Genomic DNA, 22,117 nt, shown 5'->3' with positions numbered 1-22,117 from the left:
CATGGACTTTAGCCCACCAGGCTCCTCTGTCCATGGGGAACCTCCAGGCAAGAATACCAGAGTGGGTTGCCATGCCCTCCTCCAGGGGATCTTCCTGACCCACGAATCGAACCAAGGTCTCCTACATTGCAGGCAGGTTCTTTACCAGCTGAGCTACCAGGGAAGCCCTAGGAGCTCAATATGTACATGAGAAAAGATTAAGTTATGTGTGTATATATCAATGGGCTTCCCATACAATACATACAATAAAAGAGTGCCTGCCATGCAGGAGATCCGAGTTCAGCCCCTGGGTTGGGAAACCCCCTGGAGAAGGGATTGGCTACCCATTCCAGCATTCTTGTGTTCTGCCCGTAGTCCGAGTCCCTGGTCGGGAAAGAAGACTCCTCGAAACAATGCAACTCGCAATAGGGGAATTTATTACTGACTTGAGCCAGGGCCTCCCGCCCTCACCAGGTGTGTGAGGACGAAAGACCCCGAGCCCCAGTTCTCTCGGGTATTTATTAGGTCAAAATAAGCAGCAGGTAGTTGGCGCAATCGGATTGGTTACACAGTGGGTAGTTGGCATAAGCGGATTGGTTACACAGTTGCAAGGTAATTTTTGTTGGCCCTACGTGGGGCTTTCAGCTTTCCCCTGATAGGTTCCCTTTCTTCTGGCTAGGCATATGTTGATTGGCTGGCTCCAGGAGGCCTGATAATTATGTTACCCGGGGAAACCAGGCCTACTCCTACTCTAGGCTGCCTGCCATGGCGTTAGCCGTGGCAGCCTCTTATTTCCCCCCTCTCTTTATACTTTTGTAGAGGAATCTTTCTCGTCACCCTGTGAAATTGACTGATATTGTTGTCTCAATACCATAATTTGGATGGTATTTAGGCGCTCCCTAATAAATGAGACCAGACGGTTTAAAATGCATGGACCAAAGGTCAGTAGCAATATTAACATTATGAGTGGACCCAGGAGGGTGGAAATCAAAGTGGTCAACCAAGGGGAGCGCTGAAACCAAGATTTAAACCAGCCTTGTTGGACTTTTCGTTCTCTCTTCCGCTGGGCTAGTCCCTCTCTTACTTTCTGGAGAGATTTTTGTACCACCCCTGAATGGTCGATATAGAAACAGCATTTTTTTTCCAGTGCTGTACATAATCCTCCTTGTTGCAGAAACAACAAATCTAAACCTCTCCTATTCTGTAACAACACTTCAGCCAAGGAGCTCAAGGATTTTTGGAGGTGCGAAATGGACTGTTCCTGTGGTTTTGCAACCCCAAGTGGCGCAATAAAAAGAGTCAATTCCCCCACACTTTTCAATTTGGTTCCAATCCCTTTTCCCCACAGGGCAGACATAGACAGGCACCTGTTTGTAGTACTGTGGGCCTTTTCGCTCACAGTTACGGGTGAACAGACTGAAAGAGCCATGGGCAAAGAACTTGGTCAGTTGGTGGGGACCAAAGCCATTACTGTCAGCCGCCAGCACGCACAAATCAAAGGTCAGTACTGCCTACCATGTCCCTTTGGGGGCCACGTTGGAGCTCGAATTAAGCACTTGTCCAGTCTCAGGATTGTAGATCACCCAAGTCAGGTTAGCTGGCTGATGGGGGTTGTGGCTGGTTGCTCCTGGGCCAATGAAAATTGTTATCAGCAGGATGGTTAAGAGGGCTCCCGTCGTACGAGTTTCAGTTTCAAGGGATTTGACGGGTGAGGTCTTGCCTCCCATTCTGCTTGCATCTTTTCCTGTTCTTCCGGGGTGGCTTGCCGCACGTGATTGCAGTGAACCTAGGGCCCGATCCCGTCGACCTTAACAGCAGTAGAAGTGATAAGAAGAACAACATAAGGGCCTTTCCATCTAGGTTCTAATGCTTTAGATTGGTGTTGTTTTACCCAAACCCAATCACCCGGGCCAATATTGTGTGAGGGGATGGTTCCCTTGCTTGTTCCCTCGTGTATCTCTCGAATTAATTTCCAAACATGGCTATGCACCTTGCTTAATGCCATCAGTGATTGCTGGAATTGTCCCAAGGTATGAGGTGGTAGGCATTTTCTCTCGAATATAGGACACACAGGAGGGGGTCTTCCATACAGAATCTCAAAAGGGGTAAGATTCAGCTTATAAGGGGTGTTACACGCTCGAAAGAGCGCGAAGGGAAGGAGGGTCACCCAGTCCCCACCAGTCTCTATTGCCAACTTTGTCAAAGTTTCTTTTAGGGTCCGATTCATTTTTTCAACCTGTCCTGAGCTCTGGGGATTATATTCACAATGTAACTTCCATTTTGTCCCCAGAGCTTGGGCCAGCCCTTGTATAATCTGGCTCACAAAGGCAGGTCCGTTATCTGAGCCCATAGTCACTGGCAGCCCGTACCTAGGCACTATTTCCTCTAAGATCCTTTTAGCAACCACTGTTGCTGTCTCTCCCTTAGTGGGGAAGGCTTCTACCCACCCCGAGAAGGTATCTACCAGAACCAACAGATAGCGATACCCGTACTTGCCTGGTCTTACCTCAGTGAAATCTATCTCCCAGTGTTGCCCTGGCTCTTCCCCTCGGTACCTCGTTCCAGTGTGCTGCCTTTTCCCTGTCTTCATCAGCTGGCACGCTTTGCAAGCCTGGATTATTTCTCGTACAGTTGCATTTTGTTGAGGAAACCTCAGGCAGGCCGTCTGGAGAAGTGTCAAGGTCTTTTTCTCCCCCAAGTGTGTAGTTGTATGTAGGTGTTCACATAGGTGACGACCCAGGATGGCAGGCAATATCAGGTTGTTGTTTTGATCTCGGTACCATCCATCTTTGTCATCCTTCTGGAGGGTGGTGTCCTTGTTGATCCAAATGAGGTCAGGGAGGGAATAGTCGGGAACTGGTGGCAGAGCCCCCATACCAGGAGGTGGAAGTCCCATGGCTAATATGGGGGCGGCGTAGTCCCGGCTGGCCGCTTCTCGAGCGGCCGCATCAGCAGCCCAATTGCCCCGTGCCGTAGGGTCTTCTCCTTTCTGGTGACCGGGGACATGTACAATCACTACTGCCCGGGGCAGTTAAACAGCTTTCAGGAACCTGTGGATCTCGGGCAAATTCTTGACTTCTTTTCCCTCCGCTGTTCTAAATCCCCTTTCCTGGTATATCGGACCTTGAATATGGACAGTGCTAAAAGCGTATCGGCTGTCCGTAAAAATGGTGACTCTCTTCCCTTTTGCTTGTTCCAGAGCCTGTATTAGGGCAATCAGCTCTGCTTTTTGTGCAGACGTGTTTGGGGGAAGTGTCTCAGCCCATATTGTCTGTCCTGAATCATCAACTATAGCGGCTCCCGCCTTCCTTTGTCCATCTTTTACATAGCTGCTCTTATCAGTGAACCATACTAGCTTATTGTTGTTTAGCGGCACATCAGTTAAGTCTTTCTGAGCCGCCAGGGCCTCAGCCAGTATCTCACTGCAATCATGGAGAGGGCGGTCCTTCTCTGGGTTAGGTAGGAGCGTGGCCGGATTCAGGAAGCAAGGGGTCTGAAAACACACCCGTGGAGCATCGAGCAGCAAGGCCTGGTAATGTGTCAAACGGGCACTGGAGATCCACTTAACCCGGCGGCTGCTTTAGAACCCCTTCGATGGCGTGGGGGGTGTAAACCCAGAGTTGCTGTCCATACGTCAACTTGTCGGCGTCGCGGACGAGGAGGGCAGTGGCTGCAATGATGCGGAGGCAAGGGGCCACCCAGAGGCCACTGGGTCCAATCGCTTTGAAAGGTATGCTACCGGCCGCGTTCATGGTCCCCATTGTTGCATCAAGACCCCCTTTCCTATTCCTTGCTTTTCATCTACAAACAGCTGGAATGGCTTGTTTGGGTTAGGCAGGGCAAGGGCTGGGGCTTCTAGTAGGGCCTGTCTAAGTGTCTGGAAAGCCTGTTTCATTGGCTCAGTCCAAGTCCAGTTTGGGGTCTCTTTACTTCCCTCATACAAGGGCCGGGCCTTCTCAGCAAACCCCATGATCCACAGTCTACAATATCTAACAGTCCCCAAAAACTCTCTGACCTGGCGAGGGGTCTTGGGCTCTGGTATCTGCAATATTGTTTCCTTCATGGCCTGAGTTAGCCACCTTTGCCCCTGCCTGATCTTATACCCCAAATAGGTGACCTCTTGCTGGGATATTTGTGCCTTCTTTGCGCTAGCACGATGTCCTAAGGTGCCTAGAGTCTGTAAGAGGTCACCGGTGGCACGACTGCATGCCTCCTCTGTGGTTCCAGCCAACATAAGGTCATCCACATATTGCAGCAGGATGACCTCTGGGTGGCGAGTCCAATATTCATAGAGGTCTTCACTCAAAGCCTCATTAAACAAGGTAGGGGAGTTTTTGAACCCTTGCGGGAGGCGGGTCCAAGTTAGTTGTACTACCAATTGGCCTTCCCCCTCAGTCCACTCAAAGGCAAATATCTCCTGGCTCTGGGCCACCAGGGGTAGGCTGAAAAAAGCATCTTTCAAGTCCAACACAGTGTACCAAGTGTACTCAGGCAGTAGACTGCTCAGGAGGGTATACGGGTTGGGGACAGTAGGGTGTATGTCACTCACCCGCTTGTTGACTTCTCGTAGGTCCTGGACAGGTCTGTAATCCGTACTCCCTGGCTTCTTCACCGGTAGTAAGGGGGTGTTCCAAGGGGATTGGCACCGCTTGAGAATTCTGGCATCCATGAGCCGTCGAATGTGGGGAGTGATCCCCCACCGAGCCTCCTGGCTCATAGGGTATTGCCTCACCCTCACAGGAGTCGCCTCAGCTTTTAGTTCGATGACGACTGGATGTCTCTGTTTAGCCAGTCTCATTCTTGCTGTTTTTGCCCATGCCGATGGGTATTTGTGGACCCACGGTTGTATATCTGGTGCTATAACCTCTGAAGGCTTAGGCACAAAAAGTATGTATTCATCTCTTAAAACTAGAGACAAGACATGTATCTGCTGTCCAAGTCTATCGTGACTGACATTCCCCCAGGGTCAAAATGGATCTGAGCATTAACTTTAGTCAACAAGTCCCGTCCAAGCAGAGGGGCTGGGCATTCTGGTATCACCAAAAACGAATGGTACACCTGATGGGTCCCCAGATTTACTTTCCGTTCTGTGGTCCAACGATATTTTTTTGTCCCTGTGGCTCCCTGCACCAAGCTCGTTTTCTTAGACATTGATCCCAGTTTTTTATTTAAAACAGAGTGTTGGGCGCCAGTGTCCACCATGAAGCCAACGAGTTTGCCCTCTACATGTATGGTTACCCAGGACTCGGGGAGGGGTGTCGAGTCTTGACTCCCCTAGTCACTATCTTTCCCTGCATATAGAACTCGAGTTCCAGGGGAAATTCTCTCTTTCTGGGTTGTTCTTCTCTTCAGGTCTCTCTTAGGGCACTCCTTTTCCAGTGCCCCTGTTCTTTGTAGTAAGCGCACTGATCTTTCTTTAGGGCCTGCCTTTTTGGTCTCTCTTTTTTTTTTCCTGTCTGGGGGCCTTGAGGCTCCCTCAATTCTGTTCTGGCCTTTATCTCCGCAAAAAGAATCTTGGCTAGCTCTTACTGGTTTTTTCGGTTTTCTTTTGCCCTATATTTCCTATCTTCTTTCCTGATCTTCTCAGCTAGTTCCCTTTCCTCCCGACGAAGTCATTCCTCCCTTTTTCCTGGGGTCTCCCTATTATTAAATACCTTTTCAGCTGCTTTCAGTAAGTCTTGTATTGTCTGTTCTCCGAACCCCTCTATCTTTTGTAATTTCCTCTTAATATCTGGGGCTGCCTGATTCACAAACGCTAGTAGAACTGCAGCACGTGATTCCTCAGCCTGGGGGTCCATGGGTGTATATTGCCTAAAGGCTTCCATTAGCCTCTCTAGGAAGGCTGACGGGCTCTCAGTGGGCTCTTGCCTTACTAAATTTACCTTTGCCAAATTTATTGGCTTTTTTTAAATCTGTGGCCCGCAGGCCAGCCATTAGTCTGGCAGTACACTCGGAGACGCTCCCTACCTTCCACTTGTTCAAAATCCCAGTTAGGCCGCAACAGAGGAAACCCCTCGTCCACGAGATGAGGCTGGGTGGTTGGCCTCCCGTCGACCCCTGGGACCCGTTTCCGCGCCTCTGCCAGGATTCGCTCCCATTCTTCCGTGTTGAAGAGCACCTGCAACAGCTGCTGGCAATCATCCCAGGTGGGGTTATGAGTGAACAAAATGGGAAAAGGGCCAGCATTGATAGGTTTGCTTTCCGTCCGGGTTAGCTGGTCCCACCCGGACGGGGAGTGCCTGTACAGTAGATGAAGGTAACTCTGGGTCCTCATGATCCTGCTCACCCCTATTTCCTCTATTTTTTCTTCGGGGTCGGGACTCCCCCGCCCCTTCTGATTCATCAGGGGGCTCTTCCCCCCGGGGGAACCTGCAACAGAGGAGGGGCATATGGCGGGGGCCTAATTTCTGTCTCCAAGTCAATCAGGTTCCGGTCCGAGGATTCCTGCAAGACTGGTTTTGGGCCCTTATTCTTCTTGGCTTCTTCTGGGGGAGTGGGAGTTTCCATAACCAGGGCCTGCACATTAGGAGAATCAGGGAGTTTGTGAACAAAAGGTTTTAACCATTTGGGCGGATCTTCTACTAGATCTTGCCAGACTATAACATATGGGACTTAGCTTGGGTGGCCCCAGGGATCAGGAGCCATAACTTTTTATTTCACTGCCCAAATAATAGAAGGTTGAAAAGTTCCCTCTGGAGGCCATCCAACTTGGAAGGTGGGCCACTCTGCAGAGCAAAAGGTTATTAATTTACTCTTTGTAACCAGTAGCGACAGATCATACGCTCTAGCCCTGACATCCGAGAAATGATCAGTCATGAGAGAGAGTGGGGTGGATTCTCCTTGCCCCATAGCGAGAGTCAGAAGAAAGTCACCGAGAATTACCACCAATAAATCCTATCGGGAGTGGTAGCAGCCAGGAGGTTAGGCTTGTGGTATGCTTTTGGAACTGCTTATGTGCCTGTGTCGTTGCACGGAAGTTTTCTTGCTGGGGGAGGGCACCCTAAGGGTTTCTAGCCCGTTCCGTGACCCCCTTATCCTTTCACGGGAGTCTTCCAGTGGCAGGCGTCCTATTGGCTCTTAAGTGCCTGTCCCGTGCCTACACAGATGGGTTTTTATTTGGCCAGATTCTCGGTTTAGAATACGAGAAAAAAGAAAGGAGTTTCACCCTCTCGGGCTCCCGTTACTGGGGCGGACCTGTTGGGAGGCCTTCAGAATCTGCCAGGGAGTAGCCCTGGCCGGGACTCGTCAGTTGCCCCGACAACTGTCAGCCTGTTCACTGAAACTCCCAGAAACAGAAATGAGGCTCCAAGGCTTTACAGGAAGAAGTAGGTAATGACACACCAGAGAACAACGAGACAGGAGACAATGCCGGCAGTTATACAGACGCAGAAAAACACATAGACAGACACACATCGGCCGACAACACAGATCCTCTGGAACAAGGGTCACCTTACCGTATGGCGTCCACTGTTCCCCAGATTCGGGCTTAGGAGAGGAGGTCTCCTTCCCGCAGAGCTGGCTGCCTCCCAGCGTGCTTGCTGGCCTCGGCCTCACGCCAGCCGGAACGGGCAGTCCGTTCCCTCATGGAAAGCTTTCCCTAACGCCAGACACCTTCCCGCTTCACAGCACGACCCTGGATTTACTCTGGACTTTTTCTGCGCCAGACACCTTCCCGCTTCACAGCGGGGCCTCGGCTTTACCCTGGACTTTTTCTGCGCCAGACACCTTCCCGCTTCAGTGTGGGGCCTTGGCTTTACTCTGGACTTTTCCTGCGCCAAACACCTTCCCTCTTCACAGCGGGGCCTCGGCTTTACTCTGGACTTTTTCTGTGCCAGACACCTTCCCGCTTCACAGCGGGGCCTCGGCTTTATTCTGGTCTTTTCTAAACCTGCCTGAGCACCGGTGCTATTACCTGTCTTTTTCCCCTTTGTTCCAAAGAGCATTCTTCCCCAGTCAAGGGATCCCGGACGAGTCCCCAAATGTTCTGCCCGTAGTCCGAGTCCCCGGTCGGGAAAGAAGACTCCTCGAAACAATGCAACTCGCAATAGGGGAATTTATTACTGACTTGAGCCAGGGCCTCCCGCCCTCACCAGGTGTGTGAGGACGAAAGACCCCGAGCCCCAGTTCTCTCGGGTATTTATTAGGTCAAAATAAGCAGCAGGTAGTTGGCGCAATCGGATTGGTTACACAGTGGGTAGTTGGCGTAAGCGGATTGGTTACACAGTTGCAAGGTAATTTTTGTTGGCCCTACGTGGGGCTTTCAGCTTTCCCCTGATAGGTTCCCTTTCTTCTGGCTAGGCATATGTTGATTGGCTGGCTCCAGGAGGCCTGATAATTATGTTACCCGGGGAAACCAGGCCTACTCCTACTCTAGGCTGCCTGCCATGGCGTTAGCCGTGACAGCCTCACACTTGCCTGGATAGTTCCATGGACAGAGAAGCCTGGCGGGCAGCAGTACATGAGGTTGCAGAGAGTCGGACACAACCAAGCAAACGAATGCTTTCACTTTCCATGTATATATCAATATATATAAATTGAACAACTCTTTCTACTGATAGCTACTGTTCTAGGAGCTAGGCTGTATCTTTATACTTATAGTCCTTTGGGTGAGACAGATAATTTAAAAATAGGCAAATCTTTTATTAAATACCATGTATTGTTCTTTGAAAAAAATAAAGGAGAGTAAGGTGATAGAGAGTATGGGAGTGCTAATTAGGAAGGGTGGTCAGGGAGGTCTCCTCTGGTCTAGTGACAGATAAACAGAGACTGAATGCAGTGAATGAGACCCCAGAAATTTCTGGGAGAGGACAGTGTCAGGCAGACGAAATGGAAAAAACAGCAGCCCAGGCAGGAATAACAGTACATGCACACCAAATCTTTAATAGTCACTAATCCCCAGGTGGTGAAATAATTGTTGATTTTTAAATTTCTTCCCTGTTCTTTTCTGTTTTTAAAAAGGTGTCCTGTGTTTGTGTTTATTACTTGTTTTTTGAAGAAGCTATGTGATCCTATTTGATTGTTTTATCCTGAGTATATGTTTCTGTAATTAGAAAAATTTAAATATAGGTATATTGAAAGACAAATCATATGAAAAATGCTCATAGGTAGTTTTAGAAGCTTACCTCATCTATAAATTTTGGTTTTCATGGTTTTAATGCCAAGTCTGTGGTTTGGCTGTGAGAATGCAGGAAGCAAAGGGCTTCTGTCCTGGCCGCGAAGCTTAAGGAAGTGCTTTGGCCACAACAATTAGTGTGGGCCTTACAGAGGGTAAAGAATCACCCTACTTTCAGCTCCCTATTGAGGCCTCACTACCGGGAGGTTAGCAAACTTCTGAGAAGGGCAGTGCATGCCTGCTTATGGATGTGGCCCAGGAAATAGTGCATTTCAGGAAATCTTTTAAAATATGGTATCAAAGCTGCCCATTTATGCAGCCTAGGGAGGACATCCGCTTTGTAGCAAAATGGTACAAAATACATCTTCCACATCTTTTCAAGTCAAGATACAAGTTAAAGAAAAGTTCAGAGATAGAACTCTAGTTATTTGTCTCGCTGTTGCAAAAATGAAAGTGATAGTGTTAGTTGCTCAGTCTGTCTGACTCTTTGCAACTCCGTGGACTGTAGCATGCTAGGCTCCTCTGTTCATGGGATTTCCCAGGCCAGAATACTGGAGGGGGCTGCCATTTCTTTCTCTAGGGGATCGTCCTGATTCAGGAGTTGACCCTGGGTCTCCTGCATTGCGGGCAGATTCTTTACCATCTGAGCCACCAGTGATGCAAAGTGGATATGTAAAGAAGGTATGCTCTGGTTTATATGGGGACATTTAAAGCTTTTACTCACATTTCTATCCCACCTATCTGCACCAAGATCTGACACAGGAGGTACTCATTCCATCAGTTTAGATAAAAATGTTTCCAGAATAAAATGTTTTCATTACGTTAGGTAATTTGCAGTATCTAAGAGCTTAGTGCAAGAAAGTGTTGTTGTTGTTCAGTCAATCAGTCGTGTCCGACTCTTTGAGACCCTATGGACTGCAGCATGCCAGGTTTCCCTGTCCTTCACCAGCTCCCGGAGCTTGCTCAAACTCATGTCTATTGAATCAGTGATGCCATCCAACCATTTTGTCCTCTGTTGTCCCCTTCTTCTCCTTTCTTCAGTCTTTCCCAGCATCAGGGTCTTTTCCAGTGAGTTGGCTCTTCACATCAAATGGCCAAATTATTCGAGCTTCAGCTTCAGCATCAGTCCTTCCAATGGATATTCAGGGTTGATTTCCTTTAGGATTGACTGGTTTGATCTCCTGCAGTCCCAGGGACTCTCAAGAGTCTTCTTCAACACCACAGTTTGAAAAGCATCAATTCTTTGGCACTCACCTTTCTTTATGGTCCAACTCTCACTCATCTCTCTCTCATTCATACATGACTACTGGAAAAACCATAGCTTTAACTTTGTAGGCAAAGTAATGTCTCTGCTTCTTAATACACTGTCTAGCTTCATCATGGCTTTTCTTCCAAGGAGCAGGCATCTTTTAATTTCATGCCTGCAGTCACCGTCCACATCCTAAGAAAATAAAGTCTGTCAGTGTTTCCATTGTTTCCCCATCTATTTGCCATGAAGTGATAGGACCAGATGCCATGATCTTCATTTTTTGAATGTTGAGTTTTAAGCCAGCTTTTTCACTCTCCTCTTTCACCTTCATCAACAGGCTCTTTAGTTCCTCTTCACTTTCTGCTATCAGGGTGGTATCATCTGCATATCTGAGGTTATTGATACTTCTCCCGGCAATTCCAGCTTGAGCATCATCCAGCCTAGCATTTCGCATGATGTACTCTGCATATAAGTTAAATAAGCAGGGTGAAAATATACAGCCTTGATGTACTCCTTTCCCAATTTGGAACCAGTCTGTTGTTTCATGTCCTGTTCTAACTGTTGTTTTTTGACCTGAATACAGGTTTCTAGGAGGCAGGTAAGGTGGTCTGGTATTCCCATCTCTTGAAGAATTTTCCAGTCTGTTGTGATCCACACAGTCAAAGGCTTTAGTACAGTCAATGAAGCAGAAGTAGATGTTTCTCTGGAATTCTCTAGCTTTTTCTATGATCCAGTGGATGTTGGCAATTTGATCTCTGGTTCCTCTGCCTTTTCTAAATCCAGCTTGTAATCTAGAAGTTCTTGGTTCACATACTGTTGATGTCTAGCTTGAAGGATTTTGATCTTTACCTTGCTAGCAGGTGAAAAGAGTGCAATTGTGTGGTAGTTTGAACATTCTGTGGCATTGCCCTTTTTGGGGACTGCAGTGAAAACTCACCTTTTCCATTCCTGTGCTCTCTGCATGTTTTCCAAATTTGCTGGCATACTGAGTGCAGCACTTTAATAACATCATCTTTTAGGATTTGAAATAGCTCAGCTGGAATTCCATCACCTCCACTAGTTTTGCTTGTAGTGATGCTTCCTAAGGCCCACTTAACTTCACACACCAAGAAGTCTGACTCTAGGTAAGTGATCACACCATCATAGTTATTTGGTTCATTAAGATCTCTTTTTGTATAGTTCTTCTGTATATTCTTGCCATCTTTCTTAACATCTTCTGCTTCTGTTAGGTCCATACCATTTCTGTCCTTTATTATGCCCATCTTTCCATGAAATGTTCCCTTGGTATCTCTAACTTTCTTGAAGAGATCTCTGGTCTTTCCCATTCTATTGTTTTTCTCTATTTCTTGCATTGATTACTAAGGAAGACTTTCTCATATCTCCTTGCTGTTCTTTGGAACTCTGCATTCAGATAGGTGTATCTTTCCCTTTTTCCTTTGCCTTTCACTTCTCTTATTTTTTCAGCTATTTAATGTAAGGCCTCCTCAGACAACCATTTTGACTTTTTGCATTTTTTTTCCTTGGGGATGGTTTTCCCCCCAAATGAAAGACATTATCCTGGTCTAAAGCACATATTTGGCTTGCTACAATTTTTAGTCAAAAAATTCCTCCCAAGAGAAAATCATTAGCATTTCAGTGAACCATTTTAAATTATAAAATATTTTATAATCATTTAATGTCACATCAACTTTAAGAGGTACAACTGACATTCAAACACTGCATGTACTAAAGGAGTACAACTTGATAAATTTCGACATCTTGGAAGTCATTTTCACAATCAATATAGTGAAGCCCCAGAAGTTTCCTTCTGCCCCTTAGTAATCCTCCCTTCCCCTACTATCACACTTACTATCCCGAGCACTATTATTGATCTGCTTTTTGACACTGTAGCTTGTATTTTCTAGAATACTTTGTAAATGGATATGTACTTTTTTAATTAAATTTTTTCATTTAGCAAAATTATATTGAGATTCATCCATGTCTTTAAGTTTCTCCTAAGTTCACTCCTTCTCATTGCTAAGTAGTACTTTACTGTAGGATATTGCACAATTTGTCTGTCCACTTGTTGATAGATGTTTGGGTTGTTTCCAGTTTGGGGCTACTACAAATAAAGCTGCTGTGAACATTCATGTATAAGTCTTTGTATATGCTTCCTTTTCTCTTGGGTAAATAACTAGGAGTGGAATGGCTGGATCATATATTAAGTGTAGGAACACAATTTTTTAAATGACTGAACAGAAGTTCTTTATTTAACCATAATTTTTAAGATTATTGTTGAACATTTAGAACTTTATGATTTTTCACTGCTGTTGCAAATGACATATAACTTTTTGACTTAGGAATATGGATATAGATATTCAACTTGAGAGAAAAAAAACACCCAAGATAATGAGTAGAAAGCATTGTGAAGAAAACCTGGAGATAAAGAATATGTTGTTAGAAAATTCTGAGTTTTTTAATGACTGCAAAAGAAGTATTTTGTGTCCTCTGCTGGGAAGTAAGGGCTTCCCAGGTGGCGCCAGTGGTAGAGAATCTGCCTGCCAATGCAGGAGACAGAAGATACTTGGGTTCAGTCCCTGGGTTGGGAAGATCCGCTGCAAGAGGGCATAGCAGCCCACTCCAGTATTCTTGCCTGGAGAATCCCATGGACAGAGGAGCCTGATGGGCCAGAGTCCATGGGTCCCAAAGAGTTGGACACGACTGAGGCAATTTAACACACAGGCACATTGGGAAGCAAAGTGGCATGAATTTTTAAATGAATCAAAATTTGAATTTAAATTTGAAGTTTATTTTGCTGTTTTGTTGTCTAGTTTATGGAGCCATGATTTTATCATAAGATTCCTTATGAGGCAACTGCAATAAACTTAGGTGTGGCCTTTTGTTTCTGGGAGCTATAATTAGCCATCTGGTATACTTTTTAACATTTTGTTAAATAAAAAAAATCTTAAAATGTAGCATTTTACTCACTTCTCTTTCTCTCCGTATATGTATAATCACACATACATGATATGTATGATGATAAATGTGGAAAATGTGGAAGTGAGACAAAATATTTACAGAATGGAAAAGGAATGCTTAGGGGGAAACCACCATCATAAAACCCCCAAACCAAAACACACTTATGCATAGATGCCAAAGCTCTATTTTTCTGTGTTATGTTTTAGGGTTTTCGTGTAACAAAAGTTGTTTTTACCAACAGATTTTTAAGCAGCAGTGACGTGCTTATTATTTACTGTTTTGGTATCTTTCCCTCATTTACATAAATACCCCAGAAACCAGCAGTTTAAAACTAATAAATGCAAGGGCCCTCCATCAAGTGCAATAAAGTTTCATAACCATGAGTTAGACTGTTAGAGTGAAAAATAAACCTATATATGTGGTTATGAAAGGGCTTTCTTGGGAAGTGCATAATCACATTTCAAAGTTAGAACTTCAATTTGAAGTTGCAATGTAATGATGACACTTAAACATTTATGCAGGATGCTTCATCTTGACAACACTTTCCCAACATTGGTCAATTAATCTCTACTGCTTCCCTAAGGAGCAGGTCATTTTTCTAGTTAGAAAGTTGAGAAAAGTATGGCCAGTTCAAAGAAAGGCAGGGCTGGGGAGACAGGTTTCTAGTCCTTATTATTCTGTGACTCTTTGGGATGTAATTCTTAGTAGAATGCATCAGTATTCTGTTCCACAGAATTAGCAAAAAACAAAGACGGAAATAGTAGCTCAATCTGTCTCAGGCTTTTAGACACAGCCCTTACCTTTGTGAGGCACACTTTTTGGAAAGAATGGGATACAGAAGAGCCACAGCACATTAATTTCCTCTGCATTTACCACCAATTGGACCAAACTTCTTTCAGTGAGAAAGGTGAAGTCAAATGCTTCCTCCCTCCTTGCAACTTCTACCCTCACTTTATCTTGGCAACTTAATTTCTAGTTTTCCAAATAAGATTTACTATGATTAACACATTTAAAGAGTTGAACAAATGTGTTATGCACATTAAAGCCAGAGGAACAGTAAAACAAAATTAATGAACATTTACATTTTTGGAAGTATAATTAATGTATGCTTGAGAAATTCTTAAAGATAAACATTTAAATGTTAAAATACTTATTACCTTCCCCACAGGGACAGTCTTAGGAATTAATGAGATAACAAATGTAAAGTGCTTTGAGCTCTTTAGAAGAAAGGTGGCAGATGCATAAAAATGATTATTAATTGTTAAATGATAACTAACATATTACTCAGGATAAAATACATCTTTTTATACTTGAAAAATAGGATGCTTGTGATTCTTGGAATGATATAGCTGAAGTAATGCTTCCCAAACTCCTCTCAGGTTACTCTATATCCTCTTGGAAGTCTTTTCCCATTTCTTAACACCCATCATTCCAGTGAAACTATGGGGCATGATTTCCTATATTCCAGATTCTCCCACACACCTATCATCAGTCCTCCACCTTACAGATCCATCCCCATAGAATTCTACTGACTGATGCTACTTTCTCTTTTGATTTATTTGATCATGTAGTTGTGATGCTTCACAATGCTGTCAGTTGCCCAAGTTTATGTTATGAGCAAGAAACGTGTAAGTTAAATTATCTTTCTATGCTTTAAGCAACACATTAGAATTTGTTATAAAAGAGTAAGTCCCTTACACAATCTGGGACAAGTGAAACTGAACTTTCTACTTTATTTCAGTTCAGTTCAGTTGCTCAGTTGTATCTGACTCTCTGCAACCCCATGGACTGCAGCATGCCAGGCTTCCCTGTCCTTCACCAACTCCCAGAGCTTGCTCAAACTCATGTCCATTGAGTTGGTGATGCCATCCAACCATCTCATCTTCTGTCTTCCCCTTCTCCTCCCGCCTTCAATCTTTTCTACCATCAGGGGCTTTTCCATTGAGTCAGTTCTTCACATCAGGTGGCCAAAGTATTGAAGCTTCAGTCCTTCCAATGAATATTCAGGACTGATTTCTACTTTATAAAACATGCTATTAATAGAATTTGTGTTGCATGTGTGCTAAGTCTCTTCAGTCTTGTCTGACTCTCTGCGACCCTATGAACTGTAACCTTCCAGGATCCTCTGTCCATGGGATTCTCCAGACAAGAATACTGGAGTGAGTTGCTCTTCTCTAGGGTGTCGTCCCAACCGGCATCTCTTGTGTCTCCTGCATTGGCAGACAGTTCTTTACCACTAGCTCCAAATGGGAAGCCCAGAATTTGTGGTAAATGAGTTTAAATCTCAAATTTCGTTCAGCCTGAGACACGGGGTGAGATACCTTCACTAAATCTCTGTTTTCTCATATGTAAAATGAGGACAGTAGTAGTAGTTCTCCACATGGTGTTGTTGGAAAGATAAAATTAAAAATTTATGTGAACCTTCTAGTACAGTACATATCTAGCCAACAGTGTGTTCAATAGAAGGTAAGTGGATAGTGAAAAGTAGTTAAGCAGAAAGCCCAATTTGCCACTGAACATCATTTATTTAGTTTCTTGAAAATCAGTATAAAATAGGTCATATATAAAAGGAGATAATTATCATCATCCAGTAATGTGCTCCTAAATGTCTAGTTGAGTTTGCTTCTCAAACCATCACAAACATTCAATATTAAACAATGGGTCATTTCTCTCACAAAGATAGCTCTATGGTTAAATGTATGGTTTTCCCCAAAACTTCCTGAAAATGGCAGTCATTTTAAAAAAATCCTCTTATTGACAAAGATTTCAGTTTCGCATTTAGAATAGTAAAAACTCAGTAATTTATATTGATTAATTTTATGTTTAGGGCACACTGTACACATATACATGATTTTTTTTTTCAAACTTAGTTTACCAATAGCACAGTATCTTTGCTATTCATATATGCTAAAAGATAATGGACTATGCTTCTTTTCAAATGTTCTGTAATTAAAACATTTCACTAATTTAATCTGTTCCTCTGGCTTCTTTCAGGTAATTACTTGAAGTGATTGTTTTATTATACCAATTTTTCTCCTTTGATTTTGAAGCCATAGCTTTTTAGGTAGAGACCCTGACTCTCAATCACTTTCCAGTGAGACCTTAATCTGAATATAAGCCCTGAATTTGGAAACAGGCATTCTGTGGTGTCTGTTAATGATAGAGGCAAGAAGGAAAGTGCATTGTTTGAGAAACTGATTATGTGGGTTAAAAAAAAAAAGGTATGGAAGAGTGAACTCATTTTACTCTTGCCAGCAGCTTGAGGCTCAAGAGTGCTAATCAAAATTCACATATAAAAACTTCCCTGATAGATTTTAACAGTTTTGTACTGTTAAGAAGGGGATCTCACTATGTGAAAGATCCACTGCTGTGCTGAACAAAACAGAGACAGTTTTCTTTTAAAGTCCAGAGCAGATGAGAGCCATAAGGAGACAGAGGGTTTCATTTACTCTCAGGACACGATTGTGCCAGTGAACTAATGAGTCTCTTGGACCTTATGTTGCTCTGGCTTCAATCGAGGCGAGAGTCTAATGGGCATGTAGTACTTCCTATCCGTCAAGTGTCTGGACAATGGGCCCCTCATATGGATTAGAGCAATCTGGCAAGGAAAAGAGGTCATCATTGTACCTAGCCCAAGCAGGAAACCTGGCTAATTAGTCTACTTCCAACTATAGCAAAACAAAAGCTGACACATACTCACACAAATGTTAACTGTTTTGCAGAAAGTTAGCCTATAGCTGAGGCAGAGTTAACACATTATTGAAATTCCATAGGTAATAAATACCCCTCTTTTCCTCAACATACTCAAATAGTTTTAAAGATATAAAGGTCATTCTTTAAAACAACTCTGTGATTTTTGTGACTTGCATATTTCACCCTTCAGTTAAGCTGGATGATGTAGAAATACTTTCAACAGTTACAAAGCAAGAGTGTCAACACTGCATAATTTTAACACTTTGCCCTTTAAAAGGTACTGTTGAATTAAGCTTGTAAAAATCTTACTGCTGTATTAATGGAGAGCTGGAGAATACAAATGTTTATTCAAGAACGAGGGCTGAGTTACACTGTTAAACTGAGAGCAGATGCTGCCACCTACATACGTTCTGATTCTTTATTTAACTAGATGCTGGCTTGTTTTACTTTTTGAAAAACGGCAACAACAGACAGTAGTGGCTTGGCACAATAAAAATACAATGAGTGACAAAAGATCACTTTACAAATCCCTAGAAATGTAATTTTCTTGGGGAAAAAGAGACATTTCCATTTTGCCAAATAGAGAGGATTAAGCCTTTATTCAAGTTTTTACATGCAGAAGACAAATTATTATTAGGAATAGGAGGAGAAAACTTTATAGAATTTTTTTTAAAGCTTCATAATCCTGACGTTTATAAAGAGAGAGATGCAGAAGTGATATTAGTAAGACTTGTAACTTTCTTGATAGCTTATTTCTTCTTGTGTTTGGGAAGAGGAAGAGAATGAAATGATAACACAAATAGGTTTGGTTTGATAAGTAAAATAAGATTACTTAATAAACAATTTTTAAAGAAAGCATTACATTATAATCTATTCTGTTACCCTTCCTAGCAAAGAATGCAAACTAACTTTCCCTTCCTTTTATTCCTAACAGAAAAACGAATGTTGCCCATTTTTTGGCTTCAGATTGGAATCCAAAATCAGTAAAGTGTTCCAGGATCATTCATTTATCAGGTTTAGAGAGGGTTTTTAATGTTTGGACTGTTGGTTTTCTTCAAATCTCAACTTGTTTTCCTCTGTTACTCCTAGAATGGCTTCAAGGTCATCAATGGCAGTCTGTAAATGAACAGTGAAAATAATATTTGTTACTTAAAGACCTCTTACAAGTCTTCCATCCAGTCCCTCAAGCATTTGCTCCTTTTTGAAGTTAACTATGGTTTAGATCAGTTCTGCTCGAAGTGTGTTCCATTAACCAGCAGCCATCTACTAATTGTTGGTTATCAGTCTTAACGAAATGGGTTAAAAACTGAGAGGAAGAACTTGGAAACCTTTATAGAGATTTTTGTGTCTATTAAATATAATAAAAAATGGACTTCTGTTTAATATGTCTTTGATTTTTTCATTTTATTTTCCTAGTAATTCATTGTTGTTGTATTTCACATATGTATTGATGCATAATAGATGAGAAAAAATACAGCAAACAGGTTCTTCATTGCAGTTAATTTGAGATGCCCTGGTCTAGTCACCCTAAAAGGAGGACTAGTAGACTGACGGGAGCATTTATTTCCATTGGTTTGGGGGAGGAAAAGTGGCACATTTCCATGCATTTTAGTTTTTTTTTTTTTTAATTGAGGTAAAATTCACATATCATAAAATCCACACTTTTAAAGTGATTAATTCAGTGGGTTTTAGTATATTCATAAGATACCATTACTCTATGTTATTCCAGAACATTTTCATCACCTGAGTAGAAATTCAATACCCATTATCTGCCATTCCTCATTTTCTACCTCTCCTACCTGCTGGTAACCTCTAATCTATTTTCTATCTCTATAGAATTGCCTACTCTGGACATTTCATGTAAATGAATCATATAATATGTGGCCTTTGTGTCTTAGCATAATGTTTTCAAGGTTCATCCATTTTGTAGCATGGATCAGAACTTAATTTCTTTTTTATGGCTGAATAATATTTCATTGTATCTGTTACCTATTTTTACTTTGGTTGTTTGCACTTTACATATTATATCTAAGAAATCATTGCTAACCACAAGATCATGAAGATTTATCCTTAGTATTCCAAGGTATGAAATATTATTCATTTAATATGATATAATGGAATTCACCTATTTATCTGTTGATGGATATTTGGGCTGTTTCTACCTTTTGGCTCTTATGAATAATGTTTCTGTGAACACTAATGTATGTTTTCACATGAGCATATATTTTCAGTACTCTTGGGTATACAACTAGGTGTGAATTGCTGAATCACATGGTAATTTTGTTTAACATTTTGAGGAAATATGAAACTATACATGGCAGTGACACCATTTTATATTTCTGTCAGCAATACATGAGGGTTCCAGTTTCTCCATATCCTTGTCAATGTTTGTTATGTCTTTTGGATTGCAGCTATCTTAAGTGTGTAATGGAATCTTGTGGTTTTGATTCGCATTTCCCTAATAACTTAGGATGTTGAGTGTTTCTTCATGTTTTTATTGTGTATTTGTATATCTTCTTTGACAACAATCTGTTCAAGTCCTTTGCTCACTTTTTAATTGGTTATTTGTTTTTCTGTTGTTGAATTGTAAGAGTGCTTTATATACTGTGGACACTAGAGACATCATATACATGATTTGGAAATAACTTCTCCAATTCTGTAAGTTGTCTTTTCACTTTTGTAAGTATCCTTTGGTGTACACAGAAGTTTTCAGTGTTGGTGGAATCCAACTTAGTGTTTTTATGTTGCTTGATTGCACTTAACATATCATATCTAAGAAGCCATTGCTAACTACAAGGTCTTGAAGATTTATACCTGTTTTGTTCTAAGAATTTAATACTTTTAACTCTTACATTTATGTCTTTAATCCAATTTTACTTAACTTTTGCATTTGCTATGGAGTTGAGAGGTACAACTTCATTCATTTGCATGTGGATATCCATTTGTCCCAGCACCATTTATCAAAAAGACTGTTCTTTTTTCATTGAATGGGCTTGGCACTTGTTGAAAGTCAATTGACTGTAAAAGTGAAGGTTTGTTTTTGGACTCTCAATTCTATTCCATTCATCTATATGTCTATTCTTATGACAGTACCACATATTCTTGATTACTGTAGCTTTGTAGTAAGTTTTTAAAATTGAGAGGCCCTCTAACTTTGTTCTTTTTTCCCAAGATTATTTTGACTATTTTGGATCTCTCAAATTTCCAAATGAATTTTAGGATTATGTCGTCAATTTCTGCAGTAAAGCCAGATAGGATTTTGATAGGAATTGCAATGAATCTGTGAATCAATTTGGAGAGTACTGCCATTTTAGCAATGTTAAGTTTTCTGTTCCATAAACATAAAATGTCTCTCCACTTATTTAGGTCTCCTTTCTTTTATGCTGTTTTGTAGTTTTCAGCAGACAGGTCTTGTACTCATTCTGCTAAACTTATTTGTAAATATTTTATTCTTTTTTATTTAAAAATTAATTTTAGATTGTTCATCGCTGACATATGGAGATACAGTTGATACTTATATTAATATATTGATATTGGGTCTTGCAAACTTGCTGAATTTGTTTGTTAGTTCCAATAGATTGTTTCTGAGTTTTTTAGGATTTCTATATACAAGATCATGTCATCTGTGAATAAAGATAGTTTATTTCTTTTCAATCTTAATGCCTTTTATTTCTTTTTCTTGCCTAACTGTCCAGGCTAGAACCTCCAATATAATGATGAATAGAAGTGGTAAGAGCAGACATCCTTGTCTTGTTCCTGATCTTGGGGGGAAAGTTTCAGTCTTGCACCATTAACTATGATGTTAGCTGTGGGTTTTTCCCAGATGCCCTTATCAGGTTGAAGAAGTCACTTTTTAGTCCTAGTTTGTTTGAGTGTTTTGTTTAATCAAGAAAGGGTGTTAGATTTTGTTAAATGCTTTTTCTGCATTACCTTTTTATTTGGCCTTTACTTTGCTGGTAAATCTTTGTTTACAAACTGAAAATACTTATTAGGCTGTCATTAGGATAGTAGACAAAAATACTACCAAAAACGAATCTATTACACTTTTTAAGTTTTTAAAAGTTATTCCTATTTTATTGAGATTTAAAGTTTTTACCTTTAGATCTTCTACCAAGGGTTAAAAAAAAAGTCAAGATAACAGTGATTCACATGAGATGCAGAAACCATGAGATATTTAAAAGTTACTTAAGAATATCTGACTTTTGATGATTTTTAAAGTCAGACAAAGGGCAGAGAGAAAAGGCCTTATTTTGTCAATAGCAGTTGGCTCTGCCACCCTCAAGTCCAAGGTTGGAGTCTACTAAGTGTGCATGGTTTGGGGGATAAACTGTGTGCCTTAGTCTGCCCAGGCTGCTATAACAAAACACTGTAGATGGGATGGCTTAAACAACAAAAATTTATTTCTCACATTTCTGGAGGCTGGGAAGTTTGAGGGCAAGGTGCTGGCTCTTTCTGTTCCTGGTGAGAGCTCTCTTTCTGGTTTGCAGACAGCCATCTTTTTGCTGTGTTTCCATTTAGTGGGGAGACAGAGACAAAGAAAGAGTGCAAGGTCTCTGGTTTCTTATAAGGGCACTAATCCCATCATGAGGATCCCACCATTATGACTTCATTTAAACATAATTACTTCCCAAGGTCACTTTCTTCATATATTATCATACTAGGGATGAAGAGTTCAGCACGTTAACTTGGGAGAACATAGTTCAGTCCACAGCACCATCTGATCCTGACTATTAGCTGTATTTGGACAGACTAAACTGATCACATGCATATAGGCTCAGAATTTTGCACATCATGGTAATGGATGAAATGATGCTAGTTGGCAGGAACTTAGAATATAAATGATGAGCACAGATCCTTTAGAAAGACCAGTGAAAGTTGATGCAACACATAAAATCACTCTGAAGAGCTAAGCATTACTATCATTATTACTGTTACAGAGGGACTCTTGAGAGTCCCTTGGACTGCAGAGATCAAACCAGTCCATCCTAAAGGAAATCAGTCCTGAACAGTCATTGGAAGGATTGGTGCTGAAACTGAAGCTCCAATACTTTGGCCACCTGATGCAAAGAACGGACTCCATAGAAAAGACCTGATGCTGGGAAAGATTGAAGGCAGGAGGAGAAGGG

General features: G+C 42.0%; 1 protein-coding gene and 1 long non-coding RNA gene across 2 annotated transcripts in view; one reads left to right on the top strand and one right to left on the bottom strand.

The window, feature by feature from the left end:
• LOC136172036 (uncharacterized) overlaps positions 1-18,166 on the top strand; it is a 29,358-nt gene extending 11,192 nt beyond the window's left edge. The window contains exon 4 of the long non-coding RNA XR_010663954.1: positions 17,926-18,166. This is a non-coding gene — a long non-coding RNA (uncharacterized lncRNA). The remainder of the gene's footprint in view (positions 1-17,925) is intronic.
• LOC136172033 (IQ domain-containing protein H-like) overlaps positions 17,965-22,117 on the bottom strand; it is a 142,992-nt gene continuing 138,839 nt past the window's right edge. Inside the window, exon 15 of the mRNA XM_065941156.1 lies at positions 17,965-18,107. Coding sequence (XP_065797228.1) covers positions 18,021-18,107 — 87 coding nt within the window. The 3' untranslated portion in view covers positions 17,965-18,020. The remainder of the gene's footprint in view (positions 18,108-22,117) is intronic.

The sequence above is a fragment of the Muntiacus reevesi genome, chromosome 7 (assembly GCF_963930625.1).
Source record: "Muntiacus reevesi chromosome 7, mMunRee1.1, whole genome shotgun sequence".
In the NCBI taxonomy this organism is placed as follows: Eukaryota; Metazoa; Chordata; class Mammalia; order Artiodactyla; family Cervidae; genus Muntiacus; species Muntiacus reevesi.
Note: the sequence above shows the minus strand (reverse complement) of the source record. Positions and strands in the feature narration are given on the sequence as shown.